The 18,878-nt window shown below is 36.2% G+C and overlaps 1 protein-coding gene across 4 annotated transcripts in view; it reads left to right on the top strand.

Moving 5' to 3' along the window:
• Positions 1 to 2,916: 2,916 nt before the first annotated feature.
• The window catches only part of crebrf (creb3 regulatory factor), a 33,419-nt gene continuing 17,457 nt past the window's right edge, over positions 2,917 to 18,878 (top strand). The window contains exons 1-4 of one of the 4 annotated variants that reach the window (XM_081615490.1): positions 2,917 to 3,107; positions 10,529 to 10,741; positions 13,352 to 13,477; positions 17,945 to 18,120. In XM_081615490.1, the coding sequence (XP_081471616.1) occupies positions 10,733 to 10,741; positions 13,352 to 13,477; positions 17,945 to 18,120 (311 nt within the window). In that variant the 5' untranslated portion in view covers positions 2,917 to 3,107; positions 10,529 to 10,732. Of the gene's footprint in view, positions 3,108 to 3,131; positions 3,268 to 3,291; positions 3,770 to 8,997; positions 9,379 to 10,528; positions 10,742 to 13,351; positions 13,478 to 17,944; positions 18,121 to 18,878 lie in introns of those variants that run through there. The other 3 variants (XM_081615491.1, XM_081615492.1, XM_008427467.3) reach the window with 3 other exon arrangements.

The following is an 18,878-nucleotide window of genomic DNA, read 5'->3' as shown; positions in this document are numbered from 1 at the left end:
ATTTTGGAAAATATGTCTTGTATAATAAAGTTTGAAGTCTGAGATTGATGACACAATGAGATAATCAGTAAATCTTTTATCTGTAACATATTCCCTTCAATAATTACTTTTTTCCAGAGTGGAATGAAAATTAAAAACGATCTGCATCTTGTTTGTGCATAAGTGAAAACAAACTTTACTGATGTGTTTAATAATTAGCATGTGCAATGCCTTGACTACAAACACAAATTTTGGGTGGCTTATGCAACAAACCAACTCAAAGTGGTGAATAATTATAGAGAAAGGAACATTATCAATGTTTTTAACACATAAAACTGAAAAGTGTATCTTGTATTTAGTATTGTTTATCTGTCTTTTCTTACTATTCTGTTTTTTCCTGTATGTTGATTTTTTTTCTTTTCTCATTTCCTGTTTGATAAATCTCTCACATTCACTCATATTGAATGGAAGGCCTGTGTGAACAAATTCATTTTAAAAATACTTTATTGATCCCAAAGGGGAATTAAATGTTTTGTAGCTCATACTATTCCAGGGTCTTTGAAGAATTGGTTGTGATGACTGGCAGGAAAAAAACAGCGGTGTTTCGTGGCGCTTCAAAAACAAATTATAATGAGTGTTAACCACTCCAAACCTACAGAAGTTACTCATTTATGTTGACACTTACAGATGAAGTGAAAGAAATTCAAATGAGTCCACATCCTGGTCAATCTTCAGTTGTTTTTTTTTACCCATTTTTAAAATGCATGAACAGGAAAAATAGCAAGTTGTTTTATAAACTGACATTTAATCATAATGAAAACATTGTTTTCTTAAACTTTCTACTTTCAAAGTAAAGCTTGTTCAGTACTTTCTGCATGAAAATCACTAGAAATGAGCTGTAATTGTTAGCAGCAGAACTTAACGGGAAAAACACGGGAAGGCTTCCGAGCAGCGCTGAATTCCTGAGAAGTCCCATTTCTTTGCCAGCTTTGAAATTCCACAGAGTTTACACACATTCTGAGTTTTTATTACTCTACGTCTTCTCAATATGTTGATCCTCATACTTTGCTGGTTGTGAGTTGTAAATATTCAATCAACTGAAACATGGAGCAGATTAATAGACACTTCTTTTGAAACTCTTAATGTGTAAATGTTTTACTTTTTGCTAGTTTCTGAAACGTGTTGTTGGGCACTTTAGGTTTGTCATGGATATGTCTGTTGCTCATATTTATTTACACAAGTTGGACCAAAATCTCCTCAAGGAATAGATTTTGTCTCTCAATGGGCAGAAATAAAACTATTTGCGGGAAAAAGTCTTGTGATATTGTTTTGTTCACTGGCTCAGTTATGGCTGTTTGGACAAAATGAAAACAGCTTTAAGACATATCGAGTGCAAAAAGTGCCAGAACATAATAAAATAAAATCTGTTATTTATCCATGCCATCACTAAAATAAAACTTTAAATAAAGAAATTAATCTGTTATTAAATGTCAATAATACATGCTTAAATATTTAAATGTGAAAAATTTGAAGACACTATGTGAAAAATTATTATTATTTCTTCGGTTATGTCTACCTTAAGTCTACTATTTAGAGTGAAGATCAACCTAATTACTCTCCAACTTACTGAAAATGCAGAAAGAAACAGAAAAGGAGCAAAAAATCTAAACGCTAAAACATTTCTTTCAGTTTCATAATTACTCAGACACAGTACCTGGAAACTAAACAGTGATTCAAAGATAGACATCCAATAATGCCATTGGCCGACAAACTGGACATCATTGATAGATGTGAGTCACCCAGGATACCCTGAACTATGTACTATGTATTTATATACTTTTTTCAGTACATATTTAAAAAAAAAATGTATGTGTTGTTCATAAAATTTAAATTAATTTCCAACACAATAATTATTTTTTAAATATATATTTACAAATAGGGGCATTTTTGGACCTTCATAATTCATACATAATCATGTATAAATGCATGTGTAGGTTATCTGTGTCATGTAATAATATAATTGCAATTTTAGTAAATCCTGTTTTTAGTACAGTGAGATTTTTCTCAGGATTGTGGAGTCATTGGTGTCATCATTTATTTGTGACTCAGTGAACATGTCATGTTTATTTTTATTTTTCTCTTATTTTGTTTTAACTTTTTCTTTTACTATGGACCATTTGTGTCTGGAATAAAGATTGATCGATTGATTGAAATAGGGGCATTTTTGGACCTTCATAATTAGTTATCATTATCTGATTCATCTGTCACATTTTTTGACTTGCTAATAAGATAATATTGTTGATTGATAAGCTATACATTGCTAATGTATTATTTTCATGTTTAATTCCTTATTCAAGTAACTCGTTGATGATTTTTTTTTTCCTTTATAAACTTCGGCACTTTTGGACCTCCATACTGACTCACCATTTTGTTAACTTTCTCTTACCACTCCTGAGTAATTTTGAAACTGAAAGAAAAACTTTGCATCTTATTTTCGTCCCCTTTTTTCTGTAAAAGGTTGAGCTTGAGCTTCTCTTTCATTGTCTCATTTTTTTCACGTACATTGCTTTCTTAATATTACATTTGCCACATTAGTTTCGATTTTCAAGCGAAACGAAAGCTGGGGTGGAGTACTTTCTCAAACAGTTTATAAACAAAAACAGTTCATTGCACGGAATAAATAGCAAAGTAATGAAGCGGGCTAGTTACTCAAAAATAATATATAAGTAAACTAAGAATACATTATCATTATGCACGCCTTAGTAAACATTATAGCTCTGCTACTTTTCTTTTAATGTTTGTTATCTTTTTAATACAATATTCGCAATCTTCTCGCTGTTTTGCAACTATGCATTGTTACTTTTAACCTATAAAAACCTGTAAAAATATTAAAAAGTGTTTTTCTCCAGCTCGGAGCTCTTCTCCCATTGGCTGGTGGGTGCACCACGTTGGTCGGGTAGTCACGCGTTTTCCAGAAACCCGTCAGGAAGGAGAAAAACAAAACAAACCCGAGAGAGCTGTTAAACCGTGTGGACTCCATTGGAAAGGGAAATATTTTTAAAATTATCGGCTTAACTCAAACACGGAAGTCTAGCAACGAGCGAGACCTATGCATGGGAGTCTTAAAAGTGAGTAGGACCACTACTGGTGCGTTTATGGACACTTGAGTGTGTGTTTCGGCCGCGGTGGTTTGTTAGCTTCGAAGCTAGCTGCTTCTTGTTGTTGAGTGTCGGGCTACAGCTGGGATGAGGAAGGGGGCGGACGGAGGCCATACTGACCGAGTTGCAGGTGAAAATAGGGCATTATGTGTAATTTCGGCTCTTTCACATTGAATTAAATGCAAATTAACAATCTTATAGTGGCATTTGTCTTAGGTTTTGGTTGTTTGTCGGGGAGGAGAAACGTTAGCTAGCTCATGTTCTTTGATTAGCTGATATAAATGTCGGTCAGCTGGCTCCAAAAGATCACTATAATGACTTTTTGCTGATTTGGTAGCACGAAGCTCGTAGAGCAGCTGATTCCGTGTCAGTTTGGGTAAAAACAACTGTTATGTAAGGAGCCTAAACTGTCAAGAAAAGCATCGCACCGACCATTATATTTACCCATTTCTTCTATGCATTCAGATTGTATAGAATTACATAAGTAAATAGTGTTAAAGTGTGATTGTGGAGGAAAAAGTCTGACTTTGCAGCATTAGGTGTCCCATGGTACACGCCCCCCAACATCAAACACATCCTGTGTTGGTGGAGAAATGCTCGACAAATCCATGTGATCCGAGCTCAGATACACTGTGAGTGCAAACATCCAGCGTTATGCTTTCAAGGTGATTGAATGTTGTTTTTCTTTTATCTTAAAAATCTTGTTTGGGGATTCATCGACCGAGTCAATGTGAATTAAGTGTATGCATACATGTTTGTTTTTTTCGAGAAAACACGAACATACACGAAATGTTAACGATTTAATTCTGTAAACTTTGTTTTTTGTGTGATTTCATGTAAATATCTCATAAATAATAATATGTAGGGCACGGGGATGTAGGCCTCCTGGTTGTTTATCTTCTGCTTCAACCTAGATTGAAACAAGCTGTTTATGATGAAGCAGGTTCTGTGATTGACGGCCAATGTGGCCTATCAGGCACTCCAGAAGGCGGGCCTTCGTTTCTTTTCGACCAATAGGAAATCAAGCTTACGTGGGTGTTGGCACAGGCTGTTAGATTGACGTTTTGTTTTGCTTTGCAGAGATCTGTGATGGGAGCACAAACTGGCGAGACACTGGTGACTTTTCTGGCTTTACTGGGGGATAATTTAGGTCATTTGTAACACTTGCCAGCGTGTCATTCAATAGCAGTGGCTGTGATGCTAATGCCTGCTGTCAGGTTTGAAATACATCAACTATACGGTTTTATTTCTTAAACAAAACGTCAGTTTGTCTTTCCAGTGACAGCATGGTGATGCCGAAAATGTTTAGGAAAAATCTAAAGCTTATTAGTTTCATCAACAGTGTTTGATGTAAAGTGAAATGTTTTTTTTTTTTTACCCCTCTCTTGGTTACAGTGATAATAATGTCCTTTGACAGAATGACATGACTAGTGATGATTGCATGGATTCAAGGAGATGCCATATTTGCACAGGTTTTTATATTAAGAATACATAATATGGTTGAATTAGTAATAATAAAAAGAAACAATTATTCCTACTGCTTCTAGCATAATGTACCATCTCATTTATTACACAATAATATTGTTTTTTTTAAATAAATCCTAAATTGTTACTTAATGTAGATACATCGGCTTAACCCAAAAATTATGGATAAAATGTCAAAGTAGTTTTCAATTTACATGATTACGACACAAAATATTATCCCTTTTTGCTGTTCTGTTCTTTCCAAATGAAGTATAACAAGATTTTTTAGTTGGTTAATTTGTTTTGTGGTGTCTATTTTGGAATAGTTAACAGCAGATATTTTACTTAAGCATTACCTTTACATGAATAATGGGTGGAGCGGCGTACAGCTGGAAGGAGCGATTATGTCACCGTCAAATTGAAGGAATTAAGATGATTTCTTTAAATGCATAATGGGTTTGTCAAACATGCTTGAAAAGGGGAGGAAAAAAAAATCAAGTTTTCCATAATCTGGCTTGCTGATCACAGATCAGAGTTGATCCCTGCCTGATTTATTGGCATATTTATTATTCAAAACCACATTATTATTTATGTTATGAAAGTTCAAACTGCACTCATATAAACATTTTGGCAGATCTTGATATCCAATATTTCTTTACCATTTTAATACTGTCAGAAACGTCCACATTGCTGACATTGCTCCTTTGTTCAAGTTAAATACCCCACAATCCTTTGCTGCATCACTGTCACATGAATGACATCCAATAAATATCGGTTGTCAACGTCGTCACAGTTTTACTTATTGAACCAATACGCTAAAAAAATGTTAAAAAATAAAAAAATCAGCCAATACCGATGAAAATCCTGATATGTTGTGCATTCCTGGTTCAAACACAGGTCAAGTTGAATGTTTGCTTCTCTCTGAAATTAAAATAAACCTGTTTCATGTTTTATATTTGACTCGTATTAGTAGTTAGCTGTTTCATTCCTATTTTTAACCAAACCTTACTGGTTTAATTTTGAGGCTTTGCAGCCTACAAGCGGCTCTATTTCAGTAGCATTTAAATCAATGAGTTAAACTGAGCAAACCTGTGTCAGCAGGAAAAGCTCAAGTGGCCTGCTTCCAGAGATTATTACACTGTTGTGCCTCAATTAACTGGAATTAGGTGTGTCTATTTCTAACACAATTAAAAGATCCTTTAAAAAAATAAGTAAGACTCGTTTGCTCAATCTTCCATCCTATTAAATAAACACACTTTCACCGAATGAGGCTGTGACCTTCATGTGTCTGTGGCTCCAAGTTTTTGAGGTTTTCCTGTCTTGGTTTATAGCTTAGTTATTGAGCTTCTATCGACTAGATTCATACATTCGATTAGCAGTAGCTGTCCTTTATAATTGTCCTCTGTCTGTTGTGCTCCGAGTGCTGAAGGAAACTTAACTATAAGCCATGAGGTTTTGTAAAAGTAATATTAACAAAAACAATTATCAGTGTAAATATTGTTTTGTAGAATAGTCATTGCTTTTCTCTTTTAATATAAGGGAATGAGATTATGTTATGCTTTTCCATTATTTGTTTTAGTACACTAAAACGTTGTATGTTTAGTCAAAGTCATCATGTCCTTTGAATCTCATATCAGCTCAGTACAAGTCATAACATCAGATCTGCACCAATCAGGTTGATCCAATTCTCTTCCTGGAGAAAATAACATCTAAAACTATTTTAAAGATAGTTTTAAGTCTGCTGTTATATGTCACATACACACCTGCAAAGTGTGCTGCAGGTTCCTTAATCCAGGTAATACTTTTAAATCAAAATGGTTCCAAAGTAACTCATAACAAGACAAGATAATAATCACAGTAATAATGACAATTGTAGATAACAACTATGCATAATTACCAACTCCTTGCCAATTTACAGAGTTTGAGGGAAAGTGAAACCTCAGATTTACTAATTAAATTTGAGGGTTGATTTCAGTCAGCAGCAGATTGACAGGTGCATCATTACAAGGAAATGCATTTCTCACGGTTCTAATTAGCCTGTGACGCCGTTAAGTAAAAAGTAAAGTTGCTCTCCAGACATCCATTAGTCTTATTTACAAACATAGTTCAATATCTTGATACATTTTATTGTATTTGCACCAATTTAGATGATGTTTCAGCTTAAACTTTGACTACATGCATCACTAATTTCAGCTACACGTTTCCCATGCCATCTGCAGAAGCCTGGCTTTTCATTTATGCGCTTTCCAGGTCTGGATGAGCATTGTGAAGTAAAGCCATATGAACAATCCATCCATCCTGAGGAAACTCTTACTTTAGAAAAAAGAACACGCATGTAACTGTGAGAATGGTGATCGTGTCCTTGGGTGAAGCGAAAGACTGTTTTTCTCAACTGATAACGACACACTGTTCCTGTTGTGCAAATAAACGCTGCAGCACCATGTAGAGAAGACATACAGCTGCTTCCATCTTAAATAACATCTGAACCCCTGACACACACACACACACACACACACACACACACACACACACACACACACACACACACACACACACACACACACACACACACACACACACACACGTTAGTTTTGCTTGTATATACTGCTAATGTGAATGGCTGTACTGCATGCCCATAACTCTGTCTGAAGTGAGCGATTGGGAAAGAATAAGTGGTACTCAGCCCTATCACCACCTGTCTGCTCGTTCTGTTAGTCATCTAAAGAAGCCATGAAAATCCCCAACCTTTAGGGACAATCGACTGTTATTTAGCATCTATTTCAGTCTGTTGCCACGCTGTCCGGATGCATGCAGGGCTTGAGGATTAACAACCTTTTGTGATGTGTGCTCTCACATGTCCCTTTTCATAAACAGGCTGGCATCTCCGGCTTGTTATTTCTGCAGTAATTAGCGCCTCGCTGGTATCAGTGGGTAACTCATTCCAGAGGAGGTTCTGCTGATTGGCCTACTTGGATCACATCCAGTGTTGTGGGGCAAAGAATATCACCTGTTGTCATGATGGTGGGAGATATGAGATGAGCTCAGCAGGCTCGCAGTTGGAGATTTTTATCGTCTGCTACCTGTTTGGAGCTAACTCTTTAAGATTCAATTCAGGTTTTATTATCTGCGGCTTGGTGAAAAAAAATGTTTTAACACCCCGAATCTTTCACATTTTCACATCGTTTTTATGTTCTTGCTGCAACAGCAAAATAGTTTGGTTACATAGAACAAGTGTGACATCCAGTTTATCTCCTTTGATGGAGCCATGAATGTACTTTTATTTAAATCATTTCCTTGTATTTAGAGTTGAGACATTTATGACTTTTCATGTTTGTCTTTGCAGAAAATTTAAAAACCGTGTTTCATTTTCAGTCTACCTCCTAATTCTGCGCTACTTTATGTTGGTTTGTCCCAGTAAGATGCATTCAGTGTTTGCAATGTAAAACATCCCCGGAAACAAAGTTTGGTGGTTAATAAGCTACTTTTTCAAGATACATCACTTTAACGGACAAGCAGGTTTATATTATGTTTAACTTTACCTAGTTTAGTTTATGTGAACACAATCCAGTCATCTAGTGAGATGATCATCTAGGCCTGGGCGATAAATCGATTTTATTGGTTATTAGAATTCTCCTTTTTTTGAGATGTGATTTTTGGAAAAAGTTAGATTTTTATTATTTTTTGTCACCAATGCATTCCTTTGTTTTCCTAGGAAAATACTTCCTTCCTCCCCAAGAACTACTATATTGTTTGACAAGTATGCTTTACAGCTTCTGTTTATGAAAAAATGAACCAAGACCTTCTGATTCTGCTCATTACTTTCACATAACCAAGATAATTCAGCTTTAAATCACAAGATCGAAACTCTGCTTTATTTTTCATACCGCTTTGCAAATTAACGCTCAGCAAAGGACATTTTTGTACTTTCAGTTTATTGCAGACAGCAACATGTTCGTCTCGCAAACAGGAAGTTGGTTTTTCTGCTCTAAACATTTGTGATTAGGCCAAAGCTCATTGCAAAGGCAACAAATAATAACAGAATCTTGAAAGTAACAGAAATTGACATTTGATTTAATGAATAATTTGAGCAGCTGCTGTTAAGCAATGCACTTTAAGTTAATTATCTCAGTAAGCCTGTAAAATAGCTTGAAGTAAAGACTGTTTTATTAAATGCACCTTAATGGCTTCTATCACAAAGTTTCAGCCCCTGAATCATGGCCTGTATGAGCCTGTGATATTTTATTATACTCAGATCTCTCTTTGGAAGAATTATCTCTGCATCATCACTCGAGCTTGTTTTCATTTTGTTTTGAAGATTTCTCTTGCTGCGGTTTTCCGTTTTGCTCTTTGGCTGAGTAGCATCGGGATTGATGCAGCTGCTTTGTTGTATTTAAGCCCTGCGTTTCCTCATTCCGGAGCTGCCACAAATGAAACCAGACGCACCGGAACACCTTGCACACCAAGATCCGACGATGGTTCCAGTTTGTTATTTTGGATGTTTATCTGGTTCCAGGCCTGTTCTGGTGATGAAGCAGATAGGTGTGCACATGCAGAGACTGCAAGCTCGCAGCGGTTTCTGTGTTTGATAAGGTGTTGCTTATACAACTGCAGTCGAACCAATAGTTTGCACAGCAGTGTTTTCTGCCACTTCCTGTCTCTATGCAAAGCCTGTACATGGGGAGATGGAACTGTCAGGGGTGGGAAGTTTATTTTTGTCAGCCACCGCTGAGCAAGAGGAAGTGGTGTTGTTCAGTGGCCTCTTAGAGGAGTAGGATTGGTGAGTGATTTTTCTTTTTTTTTGCATCATGTGATTGCTGCTTGGGGTCATGTCCCTATGGAGATCTTTTTATTTGTTATGCAAAAGCAGCTGAGATAAATAAGGGCCACGTGTTTCAGCTGTGAACTAAGCAAGTAGAGGAAAAGAAGCAAGGTGCTAATGTGATAACTTTATGGTGTTTGGGTTCACTGAGAGCAAATTGTGCTTTCTCTATGGGCCGTAAAGCAATTTGGAAGTAAAACAATAGTGTTTTAGGGTTAGAGGTTAGCAAAAGGGAAACTTTTATCAACATTTTCAAGCCAGTGATTTAAATATGATAAGTTTAACAATCACTACAAAACATTATCACTCAGGAAACAACATGATTAATAATGTCTAATGTTTGAAATAAAGCCCAGGAATGCAAATAAATAGTATGGAGAAGCACCAATCAGGTTGCTGATTTACTTAGTCCCATTTTCCCTTTCAAACTCCCTGATATTTTTCTCAGGATTATAATATTTATAAGAAACAAAGTCTACAGCAGTTTCTTAGATCAAGATAGTTGTTTGATATCTAAACGTGATGGAATAAAGATAATGTTTCAATTGTTGATGATTTTGTATCTTTGTGTTTTTATGATGTAAAGCTTCTTGAACTGTGTTGTTGCTGACATGTGCTGTACAAATAAACTTGATTGATTGATAAATCACAAAGTCATCCCCATTTCGGCATCAAAGCATTTATTCCCAACCATAATTTGATTAAAAAAAAAAAATCAAATTCAAAATAAACTTTTTCATCTGGTCTCTTGTAAATGCTAGAAATTTGTTAGATAGATTTATACATTATTTGCTACTAGTTTAGATGTGCAAGTAAAAACTAAACATTCCCCACAATTTTAAAGCTTCTAAAGTTTCTCTTACCTACAATACGCTCTCTGTTAATAATTTTTTTATTTCTTTTTATTAGGAAACATGTAATACGTGCAATATTGGTAAATGTTGCACTGCTTAACTTTGCAATAAAGAAACAAATAATTTGTGGGACAAAAAGAAGCAAACCTAGCGTTGTTATACCTACATCCTGAAGCTTAAATGTAATTTTTTTGTTGTCGTTTTTGACACTTTTCTTCATCATATCAAGATCTTTTCTCTTTGTTTTTCTGCAGACCTGAAGCATACAGAGAAATACGCCAGAGCACGGCAGACAAGACGCTGTCTCCCCTTTCTTCCCAGCCTTGCAGGCTGCGATCCCCCTGGACTCTGATCATCTCCCCTCAGCAGTGTTTTATTGTGCTGACCAACTCAGACCAGTGGGACTGGACAGGAGACCCAGAGGTTCCCGCCGCTGGAGCTCTAAGCTGTGCCTGGCAATGCCTCAGGTAAGACGAGCAACAGAAAAAATATTCCCGATTAGATATGTTGATAAATACACACAGAGTTGTGCAAAATGTCCAGAAAATGTTTCTAAGATCTTCAAACGTAGCTATTGGATGTGTATTGCATGCAAAAATGGATAACTTGTAAAGAAAAGTGCTTGAAGACTGAGAGGATCAGAGATGTGAGTCATGATTTAGAGGTGACTGACTGACCCTGGATCAGTCTGACGTCTGCAGAGGCTGCATCAGCTTGGCTGCTGATGTAGACGAGCCACCAGGGAAAGAGAAAATCAACTTTTTCTTTTGTTTATTCCAACATGTGAAAAATAACACGTCTATTGAATTACTTTTGGTGCTAATAACAAAAAGCTAAAAAGGAAAGCAGCTTTGTCAGTAAATGCTCCCAGCGCTCTTTATTATATTATTCTTCACTCTAGAAACTACAATATTGATTATTCATTACCTAACATGTCTGCATGCATTTACAGACCATCCTGCTTTTCTCAAACATTGAATCTGTGTGAAGAACATTTGTAAAATGTAGAAGGCTGTAACCAAATTGTGTTTTCTCATTTTGCTAACCAAACGTCTTGTATTTTGCCTGGAGCTGTTTCCATGCTGCGTGAAGTCTGTGCTCAGAATTCAAACACTTTATTTCCTCATTCACTCTAACTCTCTTTGCAGGAGTTTTATTTGAAAGCCGTGTTACCATTATTGACAGACTCACAAAGCCAGAGGTGTATGCAACACTTTTTTCTTGGTGAACCAATAACCAAAGCACTTAGTTTTTCAGGGTTCTTGCGCGATCTGAAGAAGTTTTTAAAAGTGTAGTTTGTTTTAAGTGTTAAAAAAGAAACGGAATATAAAGAGATATTTATATTTTCCTTTGCCACGCTCTAAAAATGTGTCTATCCATCCAACCCTTTGACCATTCATCCATCTGTCTCCCAATCCTTCGGCGTGACGGTCCATCCATCTGTCTGTCCTTGTGTTGCCTGAGCATTGTATAAATATCAGCTGTGAAACTAGCAAAACAAGGCTGACAACTGTGGAAGTTTGAAGCTAAATTGTGCGATATTTGATATGAAAAGTGCATATGAAATCTACAAACTGGAGACAAATGTTTGCACATATTTCATAAGCATGAAAGTTAAGTTGTGTGTTGCTATTGGTAATAATTGTTTTAGTCACATCTCATAAATAATGTAATGTTTGACAAGCCTTAAAAAATCAAACGTGACATCTCTGCATCAACTTTAATTTGTGTTATTACAGGAAATGCATTTGAAAAATATTTAATTGCATTTATTGTAAATGCATTGGTTGTAGGACCTTTGAATGAGCAAAAATCAGATGTCCAAGTGCAAGTGAATGCATCACCGAATGAGCTAGGAGATATGTAGCGTTACTCTGGAGATGTGGGGAGGTGACATGTGAATCTGTGAGGCTGAATGAGCTGCAGCATGAAAGCAAAGCCACAATTATCCAGTTTCACTTAGTAAAGATGAACATTTCTGTATATCATCAAAATAAAATTGACATTTTATTGATTCTACTTTCAACCAAAATTCATATATTTTCAAACCTTTGACAATTGTGAAAGCTTGTAATTGTACAAAAATGTGATTTTCTGCCTGATTCGTTATATCAGTGCATGTAATTGCATATCACCTTTGATTTTAACACTGTAAAACTGCAGTGTTTTAATCCACTGAGATGTTTACTCTTACACTAAACATTAAAATGCCTGCTAAATTATTCATCTTCCTCACATTTTTGCTTATTATAAATAAAACATTTGGAAAACTGTCAAAACTGAACCAACGTTCTTATTAATAAAGAATCTGTACATGTCGATCATTAGCCAATCAGTTTTGGTACGAAGGATATAATAGAGACAGACTTCATCTCAGATAATTATCATGAGCTGAACATTTGGTTTCCTGTTTATTATCAGAAAGTGTCTGAAGATATAGATGGTTGTATAAAGTCATGAAAATCACTGTGAGTAATATTTGTAGTGCAAAAAACAGATGAATTGCTTACAGTAGTTAACAGTAGTGCAATAATGACAGAACTAGCCTTAAGTGTTTCTGTTTGGCTAATTTATGTTTTAGATTTTTTGGAGGGCTGCACAGTGGCGCAGTTGGTAGAGCTGTTGCCTTGCAGCAAGAAGGTTCTGGGTTTGATTCCCGGCCCCGGTCTTTCTGCATGGAGTTTGCATGTTCTCCCTGTGCATGCGTGGGTTTTCTCCGGGTACTCCTGTTTCCTCCCACAGTCCAAAAACATGACTGTCAGGTTAATTGGCCTCTCCAAATTGCCCCTAGGTGTGAGTGTGTGCATGGTTGTTTGTCCTGTGTGTCTATGTGTTGCCCTGCGACAGACTAGCGACCTGTCCAGGGTGACCCCGCCTCTCGCCCGAAACGTTAGCTGGAGATAGGCACCAGCAACCCTCCCGACCCCATTAAGGGACAAGGGTGTCAAGAAAATGGATGGATGGATGAATTAGAATTTAGTACCCTGTTATCTTTTACTGAAAACAAACAGAACAGTTGATCAGATTTAGTTTGTTTTTGCTCACTCTTCGTGTTTTCTTTGTGTGTTGTGCTACAGCCCAGCGTCAGTGGGATGGAGCCTCCCTTTGGGGACGCCTTTCAGAACTACTCGTTTGCTGACCAGGCCCTAACCAGCACTGAGCTGCTGGCCACCAGCTCTGACCCAGATTTCATGTATGAGCTGGTGGGTGAACACACACACACACGCACACACGCGCACACACACACACACACACAAAAAAAACTAATTCGCAAGCAACACCAGGCTTTATGAATCCATTTTCTTTTAACATCAGTTAGTTGCTCCCACCAAGCTGTCGCTCATTTAGATCCAGATGTGAGGTGTGAGCTTCCTTCTACACATATAAGAAACTTTAAATTTTTTTTACTTTATTTCAAACAAGTAATATTACATAGAGGATTTTTAACACAATGGCAAATCTCACAATACTGTGATTAAAAAATACATTCCGTGAACTTTGTAACTGACAGTGATCTTGGTGGGCAGTTGCTATGGAGTTGCTATGGTAACAAAAAAAGACCACACAAGCATAGAACTAGCATTCTAGTTCCTATGACTTATAAACAAGCACATTGCAACCATCACTCAATTAAATTTGAATACTCTACCAACTTCTGTGTAATACTAAGATAAATCTTAGTGATTTTTATTATAGTACTCTCTGCCAAAATAGTAAAATTAGCTTAGCTAATGTAGCTTGGATCAATTTTGGTTCAGGCTTGGGGGAATTATACAGATTTGTCATTTTCAGTCATTTGCTCTCACTGATGGTTTATCCTTGTTTAAATGAAGCTATATGTAAGATTAAACACTCTTCCTGGTAATATTCATTTAATCTTTTTCACATCTCAACCACATATTTCAATGTATTGTGTTGGGATTTTATGTGACAGACCAGTATAAAATAGCAGATGGCTTTGATGGAAGAAAAATGATGCATAGTTTTCAAATTTAAAGAAGATAAATCAGTGGACATTAGCATTATATTGAGCCTCTTTTACTCTACCTGTAACCTTTAGATATCATCTGATTGAAGAGTCCGCCGGTGTGTAATTTAATCTCAGTATAAATCCAGTTGTTTTTTTGATGGCCTCAAAGATTACAAAGGAGATTTAACTTTTAGAGTAGGAAAAAACCTCTAAACATGTAGCCAGAATAAGAGTAGAATGGTTTAGATCAAATTATATTAATGTTTTAGGAAGACTTAGTCAAGGTTTGCTTCAGTCCAATTAAAAAGCAATGAAATATAATGAAAAAATCTTGCAACTTTAATTACAGACAGATGGTTCTACCAAATGTTGACTAATACAAATGCACAGCACAGTTTTAAGATTTTTAATTGTAAAACAAAAAGAAAAAAATAGTAATCGTATATCATTTCGCTTAACAACTGAAATGAGAATTGTTAAATGAAACAGCTGTTCCACCTTATGTTCTCATAAAACCCCCCAAAAATCTATGTTAAACTTTGTGGATGCGCATCACTGTAAATAAAACATTTTACTTTATAAATACATTTTTTTAAAAAAAAAGTCTATCAATCAGATTTATTTGCCTTATTTTCAGAGATGCATGTTAAATATCTGCTCATCGATGCTGAATATCCCCATCATTTAAACTTTAAACCAGTAACCCCTGAAATTGTAGCTATAAGTGTTGACGCTGTATTAGCTGCACTCTTGTTGAATGAAATTAGGTTTACAGCTGGCAATTAGGTCGGCAAGTCAAGCAGAAACAGCCATGGCGAGCTGCTCAATTTAAAAGGTGCAGAGGGTAAAACTCCAACGTAGCATTGGAGGTTTAGCTGTAAGCATCTTCTTTAACTGAGCTATGCTGTGTGAAAACACTCCACTCTGCACTCTGTCAGCACAGCCTGGACAGTCACAGCTGCTTACGCTGGGATCCATACAAAACAATATTATGTTACCTGAAACACAAAACTTAAAACAAAGTTAAAAGAAAAAAAGCAACTTTTGTCCACTGCTGTTTTATTCAGTATTTCTGTTGTCTTAGTATGTCATAAAAAATCTAAAATTACAATAAAATTTTTAGCAATGATGTTAGAAAGGTGCTAAAGTTGCTTACTTGACATTGATATGATGACTTGAGATCAAGTAAGGCTGAGGCAGCAGTCAGTTACACTCGTTGTTTTTGACCAAATTTCAGAAGATTTGCAGTAAAATCAGAAAAAATGTAGAGATTTGCTGATTTTGCAGATTTGTGAAAAACTGGAAGGACTTATTGAAGTAATTTGGAGTCTAGACGGCCACATAAAACGCTACGGCGGGCCGGTTTTGGCCCCCGGGCCTTGAGTTTGACACATGTGACCTACAGCTTAAATGAATTACAGTGCATTTGACTTTGTTAGATACCTAAAAAATCAATATTTCTATCAATGCTCAGAATGTCCTTATCAAATATAGCAGAGTTAACAGATATTCCCTTTCAACATGCATAAAAACTGACGACATTATTTGGGGTAGACAGAATTAAACTTGCTTCCAATCTGGTGATGTTGGACGAAACATCTTATCACACAATGTGATTTTTGATATCTATCGCTTAAGATTTGTTATTTAAAATAAAAATAAAGTAAAAATAGCTCATGCTATTATTTGGATGTATGGTACATGGCATTGAAACTGGACAGTCAGAATTGAAGTAAACGTTTCAAGATGGAGTCATGAAACTCTAAAAATGAATAAACCTGGAGCTCTCTGCCATCTGTTTCACAGGAATTTTAAACCCAGAGGTCCATCCCATTCATCAGGCATGGCAGGCAGGTTTAAACAGAAAGCTGTCCTGTCACCACTCATAGCTGCCGGCTACAGGTGTCTCTTTCAATTTACTTCCTGCTCCAGACTAAACAATAGTGATTCACTGCTCAGCATTAGATTTCTTGCCCTGTAACAAACAGGATCAGCTTCGTCTTTAATCTTCTGCATAAAAATGTATCCGCTGTTGTTTCAGTTCAGCTTTGAGCACCTAAAAATCTTTGAAATTCATAATTTGGGTGTCTTTAATGTGGTTGTGTAATCCGCAGACTGATCTAATGATGGTTAGATCACAGCCCAGGAGTGGCTTTACCATCTGTTGTTTGGGGCAGCTCTATCTGAGCTAATGAGATGCATCAAATGTACCATCTGCCCCACATATTGTTCTGTTATCTCTTAATATTGATAATAATGATGGAGTTTTCTTAAACTAAGCTCCTCTGTCAGGATCTGTCCTCCCATTTACATACTGCAGATTTGGCTGTTGTGCTTTGCCAGGTATCTTAATTAGATTTGCCAATATGTGTTAGCTGGCATCTTACAGAGGCTTAAATGTTGATTTTTTTTTTTTAGGTTTAGTTGCTTTCAAGGAATAAATCTTAGTAAATATATACTACTAGTAACACTGGTATGAGTTATGGTACCTCTGTGGTCATAAATAAAATTAGATGGTTTTTTATTTGCATTGTTTTGCCTATATTTGACAGCACAATGAGTCATATAAAGACCGAAGTAGACCAAAGGCCGAAGAAGGTCAGCAGCGTAATTTATTTCTTGTTCAGGAGAGACTTGAAGTCCAACATATTTTTGTGTTTACTGCAGGCAAGGTTAGTTTTTCTTTCCTCCATTTTAACTCTGATTAGGTGAATTAAACAGCCAGAAAATTGCTTAAACTCTGACAATTAGCTGGCAGTAAGAATCAGCTGGGTTTCCATATGAAGTTTGTCAAAGTTTTGAGTTACAGGTTATAAAATTGCTATAATTTTCTTTTTAAAAAGAAGTCGGTCACAGAGTAAGCATAGTTCTCTCTTTCCATAAGGTGCATTGGTTTGTGGAAAATGCTGATTGTAATTCAAAAATCAGTTTTCTGGTTACCTTATTATGTGCTCTGTACTTGTATGAATAATTACTGCTGTGGCAATAAGCCATAAATCAATTAATTACATCATAAATTAAACCAAGCATGATGACTTCCATTTTTTCCAAAAACTGTAAAAGTCTCAGTCTGGTGCTTTTGTTTCAGCTGGCCCTTTTTTTAATGACAATTTTGATTACAGAAACTTCCTAATTAATTTTATTTGTTGTTTCTGTTGTTTATTTATTCTGGATATTTAAAATGACTTTGTTACAGCGGTAAATGTTCATTCGAATTTAAAGTTTATTGATTTTTGACAATGTTTTCTTATATTATAAGGACTATTATATTACTTGTGAATGGTCTCAAAATAACATTATTGTTTATCGCAATAACTTCTGGGACAATTTATCATCCAGCAAGATTTGTTTTTGTGATAGGCCTCTGAATAATGGGTTTTAAATTTTTGGACACTGTTAAAAGTTTAACTAAGTATCATCTACTTGGAAAAGATAAAAGTTTACAGTTTTTTTTTCTTTCCTTCATATCACCTTTGATTAGCTGCATTAAAAAACGTTGTACGCTGCTGTTCAATAGCACTTCTGAATAGTTAAAGGTTTCTACAATAACTCATTCAGCCTTAGCTTTTTAGTCATAACTGTTAATGTGGGAGTAAACAAAGACGCCTACTGTGCAGCAGACCTCAGCATCTGAAACAGAACCTTCGATTTAATTCACCATCTGCCTCCTTCGCTCTGATTCTCTCTCCTTCGTCTGCAGGACACAGACATGAGCCACCAACAGAGCCCCTGCGGGGACAGCGTCGTGGGGGTCGGAGACGGAGGCAAAGAGGTGGAGGGAGGCGTGGATCAGCTGATGGGCCTGGGCGAGTGCGAGACGGTCCACAGCAGCTCAGCGTTCGAACAGTGGGACTCGTACTGGGAAGACCTCACCAGGTACCGTTATTTTAATACCGCATCGTAACAAGTATTCATGTGCCTTGGATATTTTTACAGTTAGTTATTTTGCATCAACGTTGATCTAATTTTAGGGGGTTTTAGTAGTGATTCATTGTAAAATGGAAGAGCGATGATTTTCTAAATGTTTGGACAAATGAATATCTGAAACATGACCTTCATTTGTATCCAACCTCCTTTACTCTGGTGCCCCTAAACAAAATGCAGTGCAACAAAACTACTGTCAGAAGTCACCCAGTTACGAAACATCTTGTTTTAGCTTATCTGGAGTTCAGGTAACCATTGGATTTACGTTTTACTCCAAAAATAAATGTAAAAGGTTTTTTCCCTCCTTTTATTGAATGCTAGATGTGGTGAGACAGTTGCTATAAAAATTTGGCTGTTTGGACAGAAAACATGTGCTGCTTGCAGGACGGTACAGCTGGTAGTTTTTTTTTTTTTACTACCCGTTTGCTGGAACATATTTAAATTCTAGTTATATATTTGGACATGACATGAAGTCAAGACTTTCAGCTTTCATTTGAGGGTGTCCACATGAAAATTTGACAAAAGTTGTACTTCTTAGCCCCTGAAATGAAGGGATTGTGTTTAAAAAAGTTTTAATTTATCATATTTTTATGCAGTCATTTTGTTTAACTTACTGAATTGAAGCTGAAAGTCTGACCTTTAACTGCATTTGAAATTCATTTTAGAAAAGTGCAAAGCCAAAATTACAAAAATGTTGTCTGTCCTGAATC

Source organism: Poecilia reticulata, chromosome 14 (genome assembly GCF_904066995.2).
Source record: "Poecilia reticulata chromosome 14, P_reticulata-male-v2, whole genome shotgun sequence".
NCBI lineage: Eukaryota > Metazoa > Chordata > Actinopteri > Cyprinodontiformes > Poeciliidae > Poecilia > Poecilia reticulata.
The sequence above is the reverse complement of the archived record's forward strand: the minus strand, read 5'-3'. Positions and strand labels throughout refer to the sequence as shown.